Below are 20,908 nucleotides of genomic sequence, written 5' to 3' on the forward strand. Positions count from 1 at the left end.
TATGTGGAGGAAGCCAGGACCTAATTGAGTCAGTGTGGGGGCATCTAAGGTTCTCTGCGTTAACTGAGATGGAGAAAGGAGAGACCCCTTAGTCTGAGAACATCAGAGGAAGACATAAAATCTGGAATTTTTAATCTTGTTTGGTTTACAGTGAAGTTGATGAATTGACTGCTAAAGCTCAGGAGGGGTGGAGACCCCCTGGGAGCAGGCAGAACAAAGGCTTTAGGTCTGAGTAGCAGGCTGGCAGGAGGCACAGAGTCTGGCCCTCCCCAGCATCGGGCCCAGCTCCTCTGTGAGCAGGGCCCATGGCAGCCAACATGTAGCTGGAAAGAGGTCGCTGCCATCTGTAGGGTACACTGGGGCTGCAAGTATCCTGGGATGGTCCCATCCTGAGTCTTAGAAAAGGTTCTAGGGCAGGGGAAGGCACTAGGGCAAACTCAGGTCCAGAGGCCTGGGCGAGGGCTATACTGGTGAAGGGAGATGAGCTTCAGGGATAGTTACTGACCTGGCTCAAAGCGTCAGGGTCAGGTCAGCCCCTCCCACAAAGCGGGACTGGATGCAGGTCACCTGAGGCAGCTGTGCTTGAAAGTGCCTGACGGCTGCCATGTTGATACCAGGACACATGGCCACATCCAACACTCGAAGCTGCTTGCATGCCTGCCCAATGGTATCCAGAGTTCTGCAAGGAGGCCACAGCATGAGTGCCTGAACCAGTGAGTGTAAGACCCAAGCCCAGCCCGTGCGTTGTGGCTCAATGTAAGGCCATCAAACACTCACTGCTCTGTGAGCTGACTGCAACAGGACAGGTTGAGGTGCTGCAGCCTTGGCCAGAACCTGGCTGCCTGGGCCCATCCCTCATCACTGAGGTGGCTGCAGTGACTCAATGCCAAGCGCTCCAGGCTGGGACAGCCCCTAGCCACAGCTACCAAGCCTATGTCTGTGAGTGCTGGCAGTAGGCTCAATGATAACTGCCTCAGCTGAGGGAACTGGAGCACCTGCAATAGGGATATAGAATGGCATTGGGACACAGCCTGGCCCCTTCCAGGTTCCTTGCTTCTACCAGAAACCGAAGAGAAAGGGACTCCAAGAACAAAGTGGGTTGGCCCAATCCCCTAGCACCAGCCCCAATGTCCTCAGCTTATTCACACCTTGGCCAAACTGGCATCAGTCAGTTTGCTGCAGGCCGTGAGGTCCAACTCCTGCAGGGCCTGAAGCATGAGCAGGGAGGGGCCCTGTGACTCAGAATTAGGCTCCTGAGGGTCTGGGGCCTGATTTTCCGCCTCTTGGGGTAGCTGTGGGAAGAAACCACTGCTTCTCAGATTCTTCATAAGTTCTGCTAAAGATTCAGGAGGTGCAGAGGGCAGCAGAGACCAAGGTCACCTCACCCTCCCTAATTTCAAGGATCTCATACCTGGGGACTTAGCATAGGCTCCTCACTTGGCTCCTTCAGCCCCAAAAGCCCCCAGTCCTGGAGCTCCTTGCACCAGGCCAGGTGCAGGACTGACAGGTGAACAAGGTAGGTACAGATGGCCTGCACGGTCTGGTTAGTGAGGGCCACACAGGAGGACAAGTCCAGCACTTTGAGGCTTGGGCCCAGTGCTGGGATCATGGAGAGCACTGAGGCATCCTAGGAGGAGGACAAGAGAAAAGGAGCAGCAGCTTGTGCCCCCAGGCTTGGCAGGGGTCATCTGCAAGGGTCCTAATGAGAGAGAGCAACATGGTCCCTGTGTTGGTCGTGAAAGTCTGGAGTGAACAGGGTGGGCTGTGAGTGGTGGGAGACCTAGATGAAGCTGCTGAAAGACACAAAGGCCAAGACTGTGTGGTACAAGAACAGATGTAGCTAGATATTTCTCAGGTGGCTGCCATGCCCGTGCTCAGCCCGTTTGAAAGGATGGGCTGAGGCAACACTGATCACAGCCCCTGGACCAGGAGTGGCCAGGTGAACCAATCAGATGTGTTTCCTCTAGATTTTGAACCTGAAGGAAGCATCAGTGATGCCACCACCATGAGAAGTTGGCAGCAGGAGCTAAAGGCAGAGCACACAATCTGGGTGTGTAGATTCAGGGGGAGCTGTGGGGCTTGAGGACTGGTAAAGCAGCTAAGAGACACTGGTGGCCAAGGAGTTGTTAGGGGGGAGTGCTTGCCGTGAAATGAAGCGGAGGTAAGTCTGAGGTTTGGAATGCTCTTGTCATAGTAAGAGGTTAAAGGGATAACCCACAAAAAGGGACCAGCTGACACTGTCAGAAATGAATGCCACCCATATGGGCAATACTGGGCCCTATGAAGGGTTTGACTTCAGCCAAGAGGTGACCGTAAAGCTCCCAAGTGACCCACCCCAAGGCCCTGCCTACTGAATATCTTCTTCAGTGCAATACAATACAAAACCTCCTATTGGTTTTTGATTTTTTTTTTCCCAGACAGGGTTTCTCTGTGTAGCCCTGGCTGTCCTAGAACTCACTCTGTAGACCAGGCTGGCCTTGAATTCAGAGATCTGCCTGCCTCTGAGATAAAAGGTGTGTGCTACCATGCCTGCCAAGTTTTCTTTCTTTCTGTTTTTTCTTTTCTTTTCTTTCTTTATTTATTTTTGGTTTTGGTTATTCAAGACAGTATTGCCCTGGCTGTCCTGGAACTCACTTTGTAGACCAGGCTGACCTCTAACTCACAGAGATCCGCCTGCCTCTGCCTCCCAAGTGAGTGCTGTTAAGGATTAAAAGCGTGCACCACCACCGCCTCTGTCACATTTTCTATCACTCTTTGGGCTTCCTCCTTCCGGAACTCACATACAGTGTAGAGACAGGCCAGTGAGGACAGTAAAGGCATGTGCCACCACATTATCTATCTAAGCTGCTGTTACCTTTCAGACCACATCCCAAATTCATGTCTAACTACTAATCCTGGGACACAAACACTGGTTAGCGCCTCTGAGGCCACAGGCCCAGCTCCCCCAGGTGCCCTGGAAAGGAAGGGAGGGAAAGTAACTCACCTTCAGTGAAGAGCAGTAAGCCAGCCTGAGAGAAGTCAGTGCAAGTGGAGCTCTGTGAACTGAGCCTAGGACCTTGGCCAGTTCCCGACCGCTCACAAGACAGCACTCAGCCATGTCCAGGCTCTGCAGTTCATGCAGGGCCCCCAGGGCTGCACAACCTGCATCGGTCAGCCGCTGCAGCTTCCTCAGACTCAAGTGCCGCAGGTGTTGGAGGCCTCGGCTCACAGCCAAGAGTGCCCTGTCAGTCAGCTCTGAGCAGCCACTGAGGTCCAGGGAAGTAATACCAGGCTGCTGGTGGCACAGGGTGGCCACAGCCTCTGAGGAGAGGTCTCTACAGCTGTGTAAGCTCAGCTCCTCCAGCTGCAATCCAGTCACTTGGCCCAGGGCTTGTAGGGCCTCAGGTGGCAAGCCAGTACCACTAAGGTCTAGGGCACGCAGCCTACCAGCTCGCTCTTTGACGAACTGAAGCAGGTTGTGGAAGGAAAGCTGGGAGGGAGAGGAAACCTGCGGGGTAATGGAGCCCCAGGTTGGGCCTAACTCAAAGGTAAGATGGCAGTAGGCCAAGGAGAGGCGCTCCAGGCTGGGGAAACAACCACTGAGATGGTTGAAGCTGAGGTCAGTCAGGTCACGCAGGCAAGCCAGGTTAAGATCACGAAGGCCACTCAATGCCTTTCGGACACACTGCGCTGTCTCAGGCTGAGCCAGCAGAGTGCCTGATGTGAAAAGACTGTTGCAGCCGCTGAGATCAAGGGTGCGCAGGACTGGGCATCCCAGGATCAGGGCCAAGAAGGATGCCTCTGTGGGGCTGCCCCCACCCAGGCAAAGGCTCTCCAGGTGTGGGCCTAAGTGGTAAGCAACAGACTGCAGTACCTGGTGCGAAGCTGGTGAGCCATCCAGATTGGTCAAGCTGATGTGTGAAATGCCCCTGAGGCCCAAGTTCTTGATGGCCGAGAGTGAGGCAGAGGACACAGGAATGTTGTACCGCACATTTGTCTACAGGGTAGCAGCAGGTCTGAGGTTAGATTTCTCAGAGGTTGAAGACAGTTAAGAAAGGCCATTTTACAATGAGCACCCATCCCTGGTGTGTGTGTGTGTGTGTGTGTGTGTGTGTGTGTGTGTGTGTGTGTGAGAGAGAGAGAGAGAGAGAGAGAGAGAGAGAGAGAGAGAGAGAGAGAGAGAGAGAGATGTGTAGCTGAGGAGGTGTAGGCAGGAAGTGGGAGCTGGGAAGAGAAACAAAGTGGGAAGCAGGAAGGCAAACCATGCTGGATTTGGGAGGAAATGACTATTGGGCCATCAGGAAAGTGAGTGGAGGACAATCTAAATACCACAGAGGGGCAAGGATAGCGTGGGGAGTTAGCAAACTGAGCACAGGAGGGCTGTGGCCTATGGGACACCACTGACGCCTCTGTGGGGTGGGAGAACAAAGAAGGCTGGACCATGATCTTTTGCAGTCTCAGGTCTTGAGATCTGCTGGCCCAGCCAGGACCTCGACACTAGCTAAGCAGCTGACTGCCCCAACTTCCTAGAGAGGGCTTCGAGGACTGGAAGGTAGAAGTGAAGCAGGTGTCACTCAGCTTCTTGTGGGCCAGGTACCAGAGGGCTGGAACAAACACCAAAGTCTAGTCCCCTGGTGGCCTGAGTGCTCAAGCACATGAATATTTGCAAAAAAATGTGTGAGCAGAAGTGTGCATGTGTGTGTGTGTGTGTGTGTGTGTGTGTGTGTGTGTGTGTGTCTGTGTGTGTTTATTCTAACACATGCCTAGAACACCTGTATCACATCTCTGCAGGTGGCAGGATCTAATATAAATCCCAGAGAAGCCAAGGAAGTTAAGCTGAACTTGCTTGGGAGAGCAGTTCACGTTGGTTGGAGTAGGGGTGCAACTCAGGAGTCAAGCTCAGGTTTAAGCTGTGGCAATATGATGGCTTAGGCAGCAGTTTGGGAGAAACTAAGGGAAATACTTTCATAGAACCTTCCCTGATCTCATGCCAAAAGGAGTTTAGGGGAAGTCAGTCTAATCTGTATGGAATAGATCTGTAGCGGGGAAGCTGACATGGGACTCCCCAAATCCTGTCCACTAGATCAGGGATGCAGCTCAGTAGTAGGGTGCTTACCTAGCATGTGTGCAGCCCAGTTAGAGCTTCAAAAAAAATCACCTAGTCCAATTGCCCTACCTGTTGCCTAGGTAGCAGGAAAGTGGTTCTTAAAGAAGGCTTTAGTTTTACTATCAACATGGTTCTGATGCAAGAAAGCTGAGTTCTAGAAAACACTTACCTTTGTCAGCAACAACAAAAGTACCCTGTTCTCTGTTTCCCTCAGGATAGCACCAACAGGGCATGAAAAAGGCAGCCCTGACATGCAGCAGGCAATCCTGCAAAATCATAGAGGCACTATCCTCCCAACCAACACATAACCCATCCCTACCAATGGGGGAGACAGCCTGGCTTCTTTCTCAGCAGAAACAGCCACCATGACTGTTATGGTGAGGAGGAGGATAGGTTAAGAGGCAAAACTGGGGAGCTGAGAATTGAGAAGCTCAATTAGTAGAGTACTTGGCTGTCTAGCACAAAGTCCTAGGTCCGATGCCTGGTACTACAGAAACCAGTATTTGAGGGGTAGAAGCAGGAGGATCAGAAGTTCTAGGACATTTTTGGCTATATAGCAAGTTTGAGACCAGGCTGGGCTACATGAAACCCTGTCTCAAAAAAAGAAAAAAACAGAGGCCATCTCATGGTCTCTCTCACAGGAACCCCTGTGACCCTCTTCCTGATCCCACTTCTAGACTGTGGTTGTTCCCTGGTCCCTGCAAGAGGAGCACTCACCACAGGTCCCTATTAGATCCCCTTGCTATAGACTAGTGGAGACTCCCAAGGGCCTAGGTTCCTCTCTCAGGTTTAAGGAGAGCTGGGGGAAGTTCCCAGTGTGAAGGGCTGGGGAAAGAGATCAAACGATCTGAGAAGGAAGGCTGTAGAGAAAAAAGCGAAGCAGCCTCCAGCCACTGAGAAGCCCCAACACCATGTGGATCAGTCGGATGCTGAATCAACTGGAGCCTGAGGAGCTGTGAGCAGCTCAGTTGCCCAGGCAGCGCCTGCCCCCACCACTCATGTAGCTCAGGAGCCTAAGAGCCGTAGGGCCTCTGTGCTAACAGCTACAAGCACAAAGGAGCTTAGCTTCCTTCCCTTCCTGGGAGCCTGAGCAGCCAGGAATGTTCTTCCATTTCCCACTACCTCTCTGTGAACAAGGCAGACACACAGCCAAGAGAAGGCACTGGCAATCACCGTAGGGTGCCGTCCACAGTTGGCAGCCACAAGACAAATAAGCAGAGTCCGGCCCACAGGATTTCCAGCTACTGGGCAGAGACTTGAGACCATACCTGCCCCCCCAACCCCCTACCCGTTTGTTTGAGACAAGGTCTCACACAGCTCAGGCTGTCCCTAAAGTTGCTATATATCAGGACTTCTTGATTAGATTTCCTCCCAAGTGCTGGGTTACAGGCATGCATCACTACTATTAGTTTTATGTAATACTGGGAATCAAGCCCAGGGCTGAGTACAGGCTAGGCAAGTCTTCAACCAACTGAGCCACATCTCCAGTGGCCCCTGACTATTGTCAGTGTTAGCCATGCCAGCCTTGAACCTTTTACACAATGGTCAACCTGCTCCTGAGGTCAGCTGGATGGAATTGCAGGGGCCAAAGGGCGGTCTTTTACATTTTTTTTTTTTTTAATGTAGAAGAATATTTACCTTTTTGAGGGGCAGATGCGAGTAGGGCTCTTGGGTTCTGAACTTTGGCCTTTTCCAGGCCCTAAGAAACTGCTTTTGGAGGCTTGAGGGAGGACTGGAAGGGTACCTGCTCTAGCTTCAGCCACTCCACCCACAGATGACCAAGGAAGCCCTTGGTCTACTTTCCCCATGTTGGCATCTTAGGAGCAACTGCTGTCACTTTAAGTACCCACTTCTGAAAACGACAGTTGCCCCTTGACTGTAGGAGGTCGGGGCTTTTCAGTGCCTAGTGAAGTCTCACAGTGAGACCACAGGCTTGTGCACAGGCTTGGAGAGCCTCTAAGAGAGAAGTGTTCCTGCTGCTTAGTACTGGGATCCAAAAGCCAAGGCACTTGCTTTCCTTTCAGAAAACTGCAGTGAAATACAACTCTGGTGCTCAGAGGTACTGGTCTCTGGGGAGAGTTAAATACTTTGGACAGGAAGACGACAGTGGAAAGAATCTGAACTGCTCCACAGCGACCAATCCAATGGTGGCCACCCAGGACGTGCAGGGCACTAGGCAGAACTTGGAAGCATGTGGGGGCACTGCCTTTCAGAAGTCACAGAGCCCAGGTGTCCTAGCCTGGCGTGGGGAGACTCAGTTCCAGCTTTTCCTTAGCTGACAACTATCTTCCATAGGACCAGTGGCTGGTGACACTGCCTCCTGCTCCATCTGCCTACCTTGAGCCTTAGAGGACAGGCTCTGGGGACTGCTCTCTGGGGTGTAAAAACGGTGAAGTCGGGGCAGGACCCTAGATGCCTGTGTACCTATAGCTTGGCCTTCCACCATTCTCACCCTAGCAGGGACTGTGTCAATGGGACCTGGAGCTCCCAGTTAGCTGCAGCATGCCAGCTCTACAGCAGGGTCTCAGCCACAGACCCCAGCCTTCTCCTCCTTCCCTCCTTGCTCCTCCTATCCCCTCTCACTCATCCGCAGGAGCCTGGCCACTCCCTCTGCCCGCTTCTTCCTCCAAGGTCTCTATGAGCCTGCTCTCTCCTGAGGGCTTGTAGTCTTCCTCCCCCACGCTGCTGTGCCCACTCTTCCTGCCTACTCCTAGATAACAAACCAGCTGCCTACTTGCAGTCTGTGCTGGAGATAACAGAATACTGCTGAAGAAGCCATGGCCTTCCCTATCCCACTTCCTCCCTTCTCGCCTAACCCACCATTTTCTCCTGCTCTGAGCCTGCTGCAAAAGCTTTTCTGCACCTAGCCTTCTTAGAAATGGGTGCACATCTTTAATCCCAGCACTCAAGAGGCAGAGGCAAGTGGATCTCTGTGAGTTTGAGGCTAATCTGTTCTACAAGGTGAGTTCCAGGACAGCCAAGGCTGTTACACAAAGAAACCCTGTCTGGAAAAACAAAACAAAACACAAAAAACAAAAAAAGAAAGAGAGAGAGAGAGAAAGGAAAGAAAGAAAGAAAGAAAGAAAGAAAGAAAGGAAGGAAGGAAGGAAGGAAGGAAGGAAGGGAGGAAAGAAAGAAGGAAGGAAGGAAGGAAGGAAGGAAGGAAGGAAGGAAGGAAGGAAGGAAGGAAGGAAGGAAGGAAGAGGAAAAGAAAGAAATGGACTGTTCTTCAAAAAGCAACCAAAGCCATCAGGTGGGAAGTCCGTTCCTGCTTGCTAGCTGGCTCCTGATAGAACCCTACCTCTGACTTCTAGTCTTTGGTTCAGACAGTCCTTTCTTCTGGCTTGCTGAGCTTTCCTCACCTCATCTCCTGGGAATTCTGCTGTTTTTGTCTTTCCATTGGTCCTTCCTCAGAGGCTATGAACAATAGATTTGGGGTTTGGTTTTTTGGGAAAGGGTCTAGTTATGTAGTTCAAGCTGGCCTTGAATTCACTATGTAGTCCAAGATGGCCTTGTGATCACAGCAATCCTCCTGCCTCAGTCTCCTAATGCTATAGCACCTCTTCTCATCTCCAAAATTTCTCTTTCCAGTTTTCCCCTAGGAAGTATGAGGAGACACTCAATGTTGGGCCATTTAGTTCCCCTCCTTCCTGTCAGAATTACTCATTCCTGGTCCCAGTTCCCCTCCAGCAAGTCACTACCATGTAGGAGCTTCTCTTTAGCCTTTCACAGTGTCCTCTTTACCATGCCACCTGCTAGGGAAAGGCTGTAGCCATTAACCTTGTGTTACTTCCAATGTGCCCCTTGGGTCTCCTCTTGCCTTTTAGCCTGTTTTTCACTGGTCTCTCTGGAGTTATCAAAAGACAGACCCAGACCATAGATGAATAGGTTCTCCCTGCCTTGTTCTGCCTAATAACACATACACATGGACAATCTTTGTCCTCTTCCATGAGCTCTCTGTCACACTATACTTCACCCTATAGGGCAATAGGGTCTTTGGTATGGGAGCATGTGCTGTATGAGTGTGGAGTAGGGGTACATGTGGAAGCCAGAGGAGGACACTAAATGTCCTGCTCTATCACTCTTTGCCTTATTCCCCTGAGACAGGGTCTCTCACTGAACCTGGAGCTAGGCTAGCAGCTAGCAAACCCCATCGATTCTCTTGTCTCTGCCTGCCACAGCAATGGGGTTACAGGAGAGGGTTATGTAGGTGCTAGGGATTTTTTTTTTCACAGCCAGCCTACTGAATCATCTCTCCAGTCCTATCTTTTCTTTTTGTTGTTTTGTGAAACAGAATCTTACCCAGGTTGAACTCTAACTTGCAATTTTTCTGCTTAAGTCTACCAAGGGTTGAGATCACAGATATGTGCTCCAGCTACTTTCTGATCCATATTGTTTTCCTCAACCATATTAGAGATCAACTGCTTCATGGACCTCTAGAAACCCTGATACAAAATATCCAATTCTGAATCCACCATCTATCCCCAAATCTGCTGGGCCTCCTAAACTCTTACCACCCTTGATCAAGTTACCCTCACTCTTAACACCCACATGTCTCTTCCACTCTATTTCCTTGATATATCGAATTGTATCCCAGCCAAGCATGGTAATGCACCTTGAACTCCTGACCTTCCTGTCTCTCCTTCCAAGTGCTAGGATTACAGGCAGGTGCCACCACATTCAACAGCACAGCATATATTATGAGCACTATTTGTTCTTTATTTTGCTAGTCCCTATGGGATTTTACATCATTAATCATCCACTTGGTGTTTTAAATGCTCTCCAGTCTTGGTCTCCTATTCCTCTGTTTGTTACACTTTTCCCTTACATGGAGTTACTCAGATTTGGGGCTTTACTTCCATCCATTTTTTTTTTTTTTCAGTTCTGGGGATCAAACCTAGGGCATGATACATTCTAGTCAAGTACTCTACCACTGAGCTACACTTCCTGCCCTACTCGTTCTTTAATTACATCTGAGTCTATATTTATTACCCATAACTTTCTCTTGAATTTCTCACATAGACATTCAATTATCAACTGAGTTTTGGCAACTGGATATCTCATACTCTAAATTTTTCATTCTAAATTTTTCAACAAGTCCAAAATACAATTCCTTTAGACATTAAGATCCATGATACCAGATAGATAATCCAACAACAGACTCTACTTACATGTATACATTTGATATGTAACAGAGGGGTTTCTAACCTAACAGAGAAGATTAGATAGAAATGATGTAGGAGCAATTTGAAAAGCAAACAGATCAGCTCCATACTTTATCATATAAATTAAAATAAGTTTCATGAATAAAACACACTTCTCACTGATAAAAGTTAAAGCCAATGAGGGTGTGGTAGCTCATGCCTATAATCTAAGCACTTAGAAGGCTAAGGCTAGTGGTTCATGGCTAACCTGGGCTAAATTGTAAGACACTGTCCAAAAAAAAAATTAAACTAAAAAAAAGAAAGAAAGAAAACAAAACATTAAAACCATAAAACAGAAGTAATTTATTTTTGTTGAGCCAATCACTACTCTAGAAATTAGTCGTATTTTTTAAAAGAATAAAAATACAAGTATGCACTGATGAAATCTCTGGAGGGCAAGGGATCGTTAAAAACCATGGAAAAAAGAAAAAGAAAATAATCAACAACACAGAAGTTGAATTTCTATATCTCATAAATAAAACAGCTATCTACAAATAAAATGAAAGGGCAAACATATCAGAAATATATTTTAACAAATATATAAAAAAATTAATCTTTAATATATAAAAAGCTCATAAAATGAGCAAGCAAATTATTAAGACCCTACCAGTTAAGTGGATAAAGGACAAAACTGCTAATGAGGAAAAAAACCTTAATCTCACTGATAATTAAATCAAAATTAACAGAAGATCATTGTCTTTCAATAGTACAGGTGTCTGCATTCCCCTCCTGGCTGGGCTGCCTCCCCATACTCAGTCTCGCCCCTCTAGTCCACTTTGGAGTCCACATCACACTGTCTCTTGCCTGCCTTCACATTTCTTCCCTTCTCTCTCTTTTTTTAAAATAACTTATTTATTTTATATATACATTGGTGTTTTAGTACCCCAGTACTAGAGTTACAGACAGTTGTAAGCTGCTATGTGGGTGCTGGAATTGAACCCAGGTCCTCTGGAAGAACAGTCAGTGCTCTTAACCACTGAGCCATCTCTCCAGCCCTGTCTTTCCTTCTTCTTCTTCTTTTTTTTTTTAAATTTATTATATATACAGTATTCTGCCTGCATACCAGAAGAGGGCAACAGATCTCATTATATATGGTTGTGAGCCACTATGTTGTTGCTGGGAATTGAACTCAGGACCTCTGGAAGAGCAGTCAGTGCTCTTAACTGCTGAGCCATCTCTCCAGCCCTGCCTTCACATTTCTTAAAGGCCCCACAACAGTAACTGGAAGAAAGCCCAAGCTCTGCTACCTGGCACATCTGCCACCTTGCAATCTTGGCCACATTCTAGTCTCCTCTCCTACCATCCCCCACATAAAACTCAATCCAGTTATTTGGAATTTGTGTGACTGTTGTCAGAACTTCCACACCTTGATGCCAGGTCTAGACGACCAACATGTACTCTCATCCTCTTCTCTCAGGCCTTCCCTGACGCTACTGGATGATCTTGTTTGGGTACCCTTATCTTTGTTTCACCTTTTCATTGAGTGCTATGGTACTGAACACACAGCATCACAATTATTCATGCTAACTGTCTTTTTCCTTCATTGGACAATGTGCTTCTTAAGCTCTGAACCCCAAGACTTGTATGTATTAATGTATGAGTATATATGGATGGATGGATAGATGATGCATAAACAAGGCCATGAGCAAGTTGAAGTGAGGGACAACTCAGAATGAATCAAGTAAGGTGGGTACCTTACCTCTCGAAGGGCATTCTGGGCTGCACAGTACCAAGCCCGACTCACAAGGGATGCCTCTTTCTGATCTGACAGAGGTAGGAAGCTCAGGATATATGTGAGCATCTGAGGGAAAAAGATAAGGTATTTGAGGGCTGTTAGAACTGGGTCTGAGGGCATCGGAGCATTGGCTTCTAGTCCATCTTGGACCCAAAGCTTCATGAACTATTTGCTTCCCTTCTCCAGCCTCCAGGCATATCTCCTCAGAATGGACCTAACATGAGCCACTTCTGAGTTCAGGTTTGTACCAAGTAAGAAGAAGCCAAATTCATGCCCAGTTTGGTAGAAACGGTCTGGCACTGGGGCCAGAGAAACCTAGTCTAAGTTTCCACTTGGCTAGCTGACTTCCTTGAGCCTTGCTTTTGTCTGTGAAATGGCAACTGAGATTTAAATAGGTTCTTGTGAGAAGTTACAAATCATAGCATTTTCCATAGATCTAGAACATAAGTCAAATGCTACTCTTTTTTTTTTCTCTCATTTAGATAGGGTTTCACTATGTACCCCAGGCTGTCCTGGAACTCACTCTGTACCCAGACTTACACACAGCCATTCTCCTGCCTTAGTAGAATTATATCCCATGTGATAGAATTGTGAGTGTGAGCCATGATGCCTGGCTTTGGGACCCCCTATTCTTTTCCCATCTTCTCTATTATCAGTTTGTTTTCTCAGCTAGCTGTTAAGGTAGGACAACACAGCAAGTTTGGGAGACACTGCTCTTCCCTCTCACTGTGCTCTATGAGTCTATAGGTGGTGAGGTTGGTGGCTCTATCTAGGACTAAGAAAGGGGCCACTTGGGAGGTAGGAACAATCTCCTATTAACTGTCCTTTTCTTTTAGAGTCCTCCCGCCTCAAGTCCTATGGCAAGGTTTTCTAGGCCTTTACCATGCTAAGTGTCCCATTTCTGCATTCCCCATGACTCCCAAGGTTCAATCTTTTGATTTTCTGTTTACTTGCACAAGAACAGTCAACAATGTAATAGCTTTATGTTGTCATGTTAACCAAGCATTAGTCTCATACTGCCAATTGTCTACAGGGTTCTACACTCAAATAGTTCTCAACCTAATCTCAACCCAAATTGCTATTTTTGCCCTCAGTCTAACTTTACCTTTTACTGCCAACTGTACTCCCAATCTGAGGTTCCTAGTGATACTTGGACTCGTGGTCTTCCACTCTTTACTCACAAATCTGAAGTTTCAGGCAAGGCTAACTCAGACTCATCAAATCCTAGCTCTACTACTTTCCAGGTGAGTATCTCCAAAGTATGTGACTTCTCTGAGCTTCAGTTTCTATACGTATGAAAAATGAAGACATTAAAAATAATCTAGCCGGGTGGCAGTGGCGCATGCCTTTAATCCCAGCATTTGGGAGGCAGAGGCAGGAAGATCTCTGTGAGTTTGAGGCCAGCCTGGTCTACAGAGTGAGATCCAGGACAGGCACCAAAACTACACAGAGAAACCTTGTCTCAAAAAAAAAAAAACCCAAATAATAACAATAACAATAATGTAAATTAGTCTTATAGGGACCTAGATGGTCCATAAATGGCTGCCAGATGGCCATTATTAACATTTCTACTTTTGCAACTTCATCGTCTTACTAGCTCTAAAGTTTATCCCCTTAGACCTAGATTCCTTTTACAGCCCCTCCTTGTTTCTATGTTCATCGTCAGTCCATTCTATATAGTCATAGAGTTAATTTTCCAAAAAGTTGTGTCCAGTTTCACTACCCCTGATAAAAACCTTCCGTGTTCCCCAATAATCTCAGAACAAAATCCTCACTCCTGGGTCAACATCGCCAGGCCTCCATGCTTGGGTCTGCTGGTCTCAGAACATCCCCAGTCCATCCTCCCTACCAATACAGCAAGTCTATTTTCTTTTCCTTATGTGAAGCTCTTTCTGGGAAGTCCTTCTGCAGTGACTTCACTAGCCCATTGTGTTCTCTCCTTCTCTCCTCGGATGCTAAGCACAGAGGCAGAATTCAGCCAGTCTCTGCTGGATTAAAAATAGAGTCCTTTACCCCTACTTTTACCAAAGGTTTGCTCAGGGAAGGGGTGGGAGATGAAGCAGATTATTATTGAGAGGAGAAGGACTAGGACCAGAGAGGAGAGGTATGAAGAAGAGTTGATGGGGCTGGACGGACCAAGCCCCCATCCCTAGGGGGCTAGGAGGGAAGACTGGGCTAAGAGAGTGGCTGCCCTATCTTCTGGGATGATAAGCCCTGGGAGCAAAGAGAAAGGGAAACATGTCTTCATGGGGAGGGTCAAAATTCAGTAAGCTGAGAATGGAGTAGCCTCTCTGGTATTAAAAGAGGTAGAGACAATGGTGGAGTGATCATCCCAGGAACCCACCCCAAGGGACTACTACTGGTCATCCATGGGATTTACAGGAATGAGGATAACCTCTGGGGCCAAAAGGGAATAGGATGTCATTGCAGGTTCTATTTATGCTAAGGAGAGGGTGCATTCTAGGACTCATGGGAAAGTGGCCTTTCTGGGTTAATGGGAGGGGGCTGCCAACTCCCAGGGAAAAAACAAATTGAGAGGCCATTTCAAAAAAGATACAAGGCACAAAGGCTGTATCTGTATCTCCTTGCCCATGAGAGCAGAGTACTCTTGCCTCTGACTAACGGAACATCTCACGGGGTGAAAAATACTGGGGCAGCCATCACTGGGGAGGTAGCAGGCATGTCTTAGATTAAAGACCTTGGCTGCTGTCCCCAGAACTGACGGGGAGGGAGCAGTCTATTTCCAACTGCGAGGACGGTGGGGGAGGGGCGGGGGGAAACGCAGCGACCATTCCGAGGGGCCAACCGGGATAAAATTGATTACCCTTCAGGGACGGTGGAGCGGACATCTTCTAGAACTGAGCGGGAGGGAACGGCCATCTCAAGGGAAGGAGATGGTTAGAGAGTCTGTCCTCCTGAGGGGACAGAGTAGTCATCTTCTGGGGCCAACGGGTAAGGAGAGGATGGTATCCCAACCGAAGGGGTCGAAGTGGCCCCAAAGCGGGCTGTTACCCAGAGTTTGCAGGTCCTGGGATTCGCCGGGCGGCTGGTTTCCGCCTGGCGGGAGGTGCCGGGCGAGCTGTCAGACAGCCCTGCCCCAAAGCTCGGGACCCCGAAGGCGGGGCCTGTCCCCGACCCAGGCCTGAGGACCGCTTCCTCTCACCTCCAGGGGCAGTGAGTCCGCCATCGCCTCTCTGCCGTCTCCGCCCCCACGCAAGGCTCTCTGGGAAGTGTAGTCCCATCACCCCTGGGGCGGGGCCTGGGAAGGAAATGGAATCCACTTCCGTCCAGAATCCTGACGACTTCGGTCTGTACCGGAAGTGCATGGGCTGCCGATGTGGTGTCTACTGACTGCAGTTCCAGTTACTCGCTCTTGTTTCCGTGGCTGGGTATTTGCTTCGCACTATGGCGGTAAGAAGGATGGGGAGGGTGGAGTCCGCACCGGCAAGCTTTCCCGGTGTTGGGAAAGTGAAAACATAAGGCACTGGGCCAGAGAGGGGCGCCATCCAATGGACTGTGGTAGAGGGAGTGGATTGCGGGGCGAGTAGTGGCGCAGGAATATACAGAACTAGTGTAGGAGGCGGGGGGGGGGGCGCAGTTGTCAGTTCCAGATCTGAACTACCCCCCCACTCCCATAAGCTGGAGAGGGACGCCATTAAGTTCCCCTGGAGTCCCTTCGGAGAGGTCCTTAGTCCAAAGCTGAACCTTACCAGGAGAGCCAAAGAAGGTATTAATGTAGTTTGGGTTATTTCAGGAAGAGCATTGGGCGATCATAGCTGGGGGTAAAGATGGTGTCTTGACTGTAGGGGGAGGATGGACTAGAGTGGAAGTCATCTCAGGGACTGCTAGGTTTGACAGAGTACGATAAGGACTTCGCTGAGGCGCAGATAACAAGGCTGGTGTGAGGAGTGAGGCGAAAAAGCTGACAGCATCTCATCATCCCTCTGCAGCCCAAAGGCAAAGTGGGTACAAGAGGGAAGAAGCAGATATTTGAAGAGAACAAAGAAACTCTCAAGTTTTACCTGAGGATCATACTGGGAGCCAATGTAAGTTGCCTGCCTCGTGTTTTCTGTGCCCTTTAATAGCTCCAGTGTCCTCAGGGCTATCTGATTAGGAGTACTGGTGAGGACAGCCAAGGTTCCAAAAGAGAATGTTGTAAAGAAACGAAAAGCTAGGCGTGAAAGCACAAGCCTGTAATCCTCACACGAGGTAGGCTGAGGCAGGAGGACGGGAAGCTTGACGTTTGCTTTGGTCTACATAGAAACCTCATCTCAGAAAGGGGGGGGGGATGAGAGAAGCCAGCCATAGTGATACATAACTGTAATTCTAGCTACTTGAAAGACTGAGGCTAGAGTGTTCAAGGATAACCTGAGCAACAAAGCAAGACTCCAGTCTCAAGGAAAGAGAAGTGAAAACAGAAAGTGTAGCTCAGTGGTAGAGCCCTTGCCTAGGTTTGATCACCAGCACTGCCTGCCCCCCACCCCACCCTCACCCCAGTATCCAGAGCTGAGTGGTTAAGAGAGAGGACCTGGGTTCCATTCCTAGCACCCACATGGTAGTTTACAGCCATCTGCTCCAGAGGATCCAGTGCCCTCTTCTGACCTCTGTGGTACCAGGCACACAAGCAGACATGTGGCGCACATACATACATACAGGCAAAACACTAGATGGATAAAATATATTTTAAAACATTTTTTAAAAAGTAGCCAGGTACTGGTCGGTGGTGGCGCACACCTTTAATCCCAGCACTTGGGAGGCAGAGCCAGGCGGATCTCTGTGAGTTTGAGGCTAGCATGGTCTAGAGTGAGTTCCAGGACAGCCAGAGAAACCCTACCTCAAAAACAAACACAAAAAAAAGGTGCCAGGCACAGAGGAAGTGTGAACTAGAATTAGAAACAAAATGAAGAAATGAAGGGAGAAAAGCCCAAAATGAAATGAAGCAATGAGTCCCAGCTGAGCTTGGCTGTCCTCACACTACACTAAGGCTTCTTTCCTGGACTGACGACCCAGGAAGCAGAGCCCTTCTACCGCTTGGTTTCTTCCTCTTAGTCTGGCCCAATTCTGAGTCAGGGTTGAGGAAAGCCGGTAATTTGGGGGTAGCTGTCAATTCCAGCCTGATCCTGTGTTTGCTCGTAGGCCATATACTGCCTTGTGACCTTGGTTTTCTTCTATTCATCCGCCTCATTTGGGGCCTGGGTAAGTATCCTTGTTGGGGGATATTCAGTCACACTGTGAAACCCAAGTGTGCATCTGCGTTAATTCAATAAAATTAACCTTGGGTCAGGAGGCTGAGTTAGCAACTAGTTGACAGGAAGTAATCATAGAGCATCAGAGGGCATCTGGGAGAGAGAGAGGCACCAGAAGGAGGGAGGGAGGGATTTGTAGTGGTGTGGCTCTTTTTGTTTGGCAGAGCTGAAGGAGGCTCCCTGGGAGATGTCAGCAAGGAGAGGTTAGTTGGTTGCTACTCAGCCTCTGAGCTAGCAGGTTTTCACCCCAGCCTTTGACTCTTGAGTTTTATTTATAATTAGAATAGAGATTTAGTTAAAGCTACCTTTAGTGGCAGAGGCAGAGGCAGAGCTGGCTGGCGCCTGTGGGAACAGAATTCCCGCCAGGCTGTGACCCGAGTGGCCAGGCTGCTGCTAGAGAAGCAGGCCAGTCACTGCCGAGTTGCAGTTGCTGGCTGAAATAGCAGATTTAAGGCGCAGCCACTGTGCTGGAGTTAAAACAACATATCCCCATCCGGGAAAGTGAGTGTACAGGGTCAGTGCCGAGCAGCTTTTGATACTCTTTTTCTTGTTCTGCAGTTGGCCCTAGGCTTTAGTTTGGCAGTATATGGGGCCAGTTACCACTCTATGAGCTCGATGGCTCGGGCAGCCTTCTCCGAGGATGGGTCCTTGATGGATGGTGGCATGGACCTCAACATGGAGCAGGGCATGGCAGAGTGAGTGTCCCCCATCGCCAGCCCAGGTGAGCGGCCCCAGGGCTGGGGCGCTGGGGCCCACACAGCCCAAGACTCCCAACTACTTTCAACTTGAACAGTATGGAAGGGGGCAGGCCTCGGGCCGGTCTGCTACCCTTGGCAGCCTTCCTTTTGTCCACAGGCACCTTAAAGACGTGATCCTCCTGACAGCCATCGTGCAGGTGCTCAGTTGCTTCTCCCTCTACATCTGGTCCTTCTGGCTTCTGGTACGTGGACTGGAGGGCTGGGCCTCCTGAGAAAATCCTTAACACACCCCCACCCCGCTAGGCCTTGCAACTGGCTTCAAGTTACCCTTTCTGTCCTAGGCTCCAGGCCGGGCCCTTTACCTCTTGTGGGTAAATGTGCTGGGCCCCTGGTTCACAGCAGACAGTGGAGCGCCAGCACCAGAACACAATGAAAAACGCCAACGCCGACAGGAGCGGCGGCAGATGAAGCGGTTATAGCCATCACTGTGGCCACAGACTGCTGGGCGCTGGTTGGTTCTGTTAGGCTGCATGGCCCCATGCCTGGAGCAGTGAGGGCCTAGTTTAAGGGCCAAAAGCAGCCTGAAATATAGGATAACTAAATAAATTGTTTAGAATGTGGCTAATGGCTATGTGGATGATAACGTATAGTAAGTAGGAGTCCTATGATACTTCTTTCTTGGCTTAGCTGGGCAGAGACCTTAAAAGAGGAAAAAAGGCTCTTGGATTAGCTAGGTAAACTTTTATTTTGTTCCAAAGAGGGAACTCACATATGCAAAATACATGAAATACATGTGCATGTACACACACACGTACACACACACACACACACACACACACACACACACACACATCTAATACTGCTCACAATACTGGTTCCTGGGTTCAGGCTTGTGAACCAGATTTCTGCTCCAGGCCCTCTTTATGCTCAGTCTCTTGTACTGTAGCTGTATCCAGATAGATTTCCTGGTGGCAGCACCCTCACACCTCCAGGCCAGGAGCTTTGCTTAGTCCCAGTGCCTGCACCAGGTCATCTCCAAGCCCACTCTTCAGTGTCCGTCTCACTGCAGTGACAGAGCAGGGTTACAGGTTGGGGGTCAGGGGAGTAAGGGAGGAAATCTGGGCTTACAAGGGAATACTCACAGGACTTGCGGTTGCCGCGAGAGCGCTTCCTTTCCCGAGCAGCTAAGGCTCTAGGGCTGCTCTTGGTAACTGACTGCACAAGCAGATCCATTATCTCATCTGATGGATCACTGGGTAAACTGGAACCTGAAGTCTCCTCAGGGGATGCAGTGGAGGGCCCCACCGCTGTGTTTGTGACAGGAGAACTACTCTGGACCATGCCTAAGGGAGACGAGAGAGGGAAGAGAGAGGGAAATAAGGCTAAGGTAGATGAGAACACATTCCCCTAGCAGCAGCTACAAGTCCTACCTCTGCTACGGCGGCTGTGTGTGGTGTCTTCTGGTCTGCTGGTAAGCAGAGTCTTCATACTGGCGTGACTGTCGGCATCACCCCGCCCTGGGCCACTGCCCACAGCCACTGGGACAGACAGGTTACTGGGGGCCTCCCCAGCCACACCTGAGAACTTCTCCGTCTAAACAGGGAAAGAAGAGTGGTTAGGAGCAAGGATAAGGAGCCATGGGGAGGCAGGCACGACCCCGCAGGGCATTTACCTCAGTGATCATGCGACCCCGGGTCTTGTTGCGTTCCCGGTAGGTAGCTCGCTTCTGCTGCTGCTGCAGTACTCGTTCACGACAAGTCCGGTACTCTAGTGCAAACTCTTTCAGTGTGTGACAGAACTGCATGATGCGGACTTCCCGGGCTGCCTGCGCAGTGTAGCCCAGGTAGAGCAGGAAGGCGTGGAACCTAGGCAGGTTGGAGTGGGCCATTTGGACAGTGAGGCCTACCCGGTGTTAAAAGGATGGTAGTGGCAGTCCTCTCTAGCTCATGGCCCTGCCTTACCTGTTGCAGACTCGACGGTGCACTACCCTTAGCATGGCTACCCGGCGGGTACACTGGGCCAGGAAGTGGGTGAGGCGCGCACGCAGAGCTGGGGCTAACTCATGCTTTGCTAAGCTCCGAAGGCTGTCCTCGGCTGCACGGCTCCGGCACTCCAGCTGGCCCAGGTTCTCGGTCAGCTGCTCAAAGTCCACCTAAAAAGCAAGAGAGTACACAGCAGCGGTCCTCTATGTAAGTCACTGCCCGAGGCCTGAAGCTACATTCAGGTTAGCACTGCCATGCCTGCCTGTGAGCGTTTGAAGAGGCCAGTTCTCAGCTGTGCCCCTGGGTCCAGGCTAGACAGTTTGGGCTACAGTGTTTGTTCAGGGTCCACCTGGGCAACTTAGATCCTGTTTCAGAAAGTAAGAAGTGGACAGGGGATATAGCTCAGTGATAGAATGTTTGCTTTCATTAATAAAAACAAAAAAACAGCTTAATACAAGAGACAGACCAGTCCAGTTGCTCCAAGCAAGAACAGAAAAGGCTTCTTGGAGAAGTGGCAACTAAACAGACCCAAAATTGAACGGGTGTGGTCCAGCCACTGGCAGAGGATACAGCTCACATGCCTGCAGCCTCAGCAAGCCTTGACACAGCAGCCCAGATAGAAGGATTCACCCCAAGAAGCAGTGCCCCACTGTACTTCAGCCATTCTTAGTGGGATCTCTGCCTGGCACTAACCTTGGCACAGCGGGTGAGGGCGGGAATTTCTGAGTAGAGGTCAGAGGACTCAGGCCGGCTCTGGAGCACCAGGGAACAGAGATGATACAGCAGGGACTGGCGTCGCACGGTGTCCTTCACTTCCGACACCTTCTCCAGGTAGCTCAGCTCAAAGCCACTGCTCTGAAAGGGCCCTGTCTCAGTCTGGTCCTAGCTGGTTCCAGAGCCCGGACCTCCAGTCCCCAAGTGCTTTCACTTACCTGGGAGCCATTGAGGAAGTTGCCG

General features: G+C 49.6%; 3 protein-coding genes across 12 annotated transcripts in view; 1 reads left to right on the plus strand and 2 right to left on the minus strand.

Moving 5' to 3' along the window:
- Nucleotides 1-115: 115 nt before the first annotated feature.
- On the minus strand, nt 116-15,314 carry Lrrc29 (leucine rich repeat containing 29). Of its 9 annotated transcripts, none has more exons than XM_028854247.2 (7): nt 15,189-15,314; nt 11,990-12,091; nt 2,984-3,976; nt 1,412-1,627; nt 1,149-1,292; nt 778-995; nt 116-679 (listed from the first exon to the last, which is right to left on the minus strand). In XM_028854247.2, exons 1-7 carry the CDS (start codon nt 15,210-15,212, stop codon nt 511-513), a joined length of 1,866 nt encoding a protein of 621 aa, XP_028710080.1. In that variant the 5' UTR covers nt 15,213-15,314; the 3' UTR covers nt 116-510. The 9 variants fall into 9 exon arrangements, with proteins under 9 accessions (XP_028710080.1, XP_028710082.1, XP_028710081.1 ...); XM_028854249.2 differs by lacking the exon at nt 15,189-15,314 and adding an exon at nt 15,038-15,182; XM_028854248.2 differs by lacking the exon at nt 15,189-15,314 and adding an exon at nt 14,850-15,182.
- A 15-nt stretch (nt 15,315-15,329) lies between these two features.
- Tmem208 (transmembrane protein 208) lies at nt 15,330-18,589 on the plus strand. 2 transcript variants are annotated; one of them, XR_005091663.1, is made up of 6 exons: nt 15,330-15,436; nt 15,976-16,071; nt 17,162-17,221; nt 17,830-17,992; nt 18,127-18,211; nt 18,311-18,589. XR_005091663.1 is itself a non-coding variant. In XM_028854281.2 (6 exons), the coding sequence occupies exons 1-6, from the start codon at nt 15,431-15,433 to the stop codon at nt 18,446-18,448; spliced, it is 522 nt and encodes a 173-aa protein (XP_028710114.1). In that variant the 5' UTR covers nt 15,330-15,430; the 3' UTR covers nt 18,449-18,586. The 2 variants fall into 2 exon arrangements, 1 of the variants encoding a protein (XP_028710114.1); XM_028854281.2 differs by having other exon boundaries at nt 17,830-17,966; nt 18,311-18,586.
- A 106-nt stretch (nt 18,590-18,695) lies between these two features.
- Fhod1 (formin homology 2 domain containing 1) overlaps nt 18,696-20,908 on the minus strand; it is a 17,969-nt gene continuing 15,756 nt past the window's right edge. Inside the window, exons 16-22 of the mRNA XM_028854285.2 lie at nt 20,884-20,908; nt 20,645-20,806; nt 19,931-20,121; nt 19,642-19,834; nt 19,400-19,562; nt 19,112-19,312; nt 18,696-19,032 (exon numbers count right to left, since the gene is read on the minus strand). The exon at nt 20,884-20,908 is cut by the window's right edge and continues 95 nt beyond it. Of these exons, the coding sequence (XP_028710118.1) occupies nt 18,950-19,032; nt 19,112-19,312; nt 19,400-19,562; nt 19,642-19,834; nt 19,931-20,121; nt 20,645-20,806; nt 20,884-20,908 (1,018 nt within the window). The 3' untranslated portion in view covers nt 18,696-18,949. The remainder of the gene's footprint in view (nt 19,033-19,111; nt 19,313-19,399; nt 19,563-19,641; nt 19,835-19,930; nt 20,122-20,644; nt 20,807-20,883) is intronic.

This window comes from Peromyscus leucopus, chromosome 5, assembly GCF_004664715.2.
Source record: "Peromyscus leucopus breed LL Stock chromosome 5, UCI_PerLeu_2.1, whole genome shotgun sequence".
NCBI classification, from domain to species: Eukaryota; Metazoa; Chordata; class Mammalia; order Rodentia; family Cricetidae; genus Peromyscus; species Peromyscus leucopus.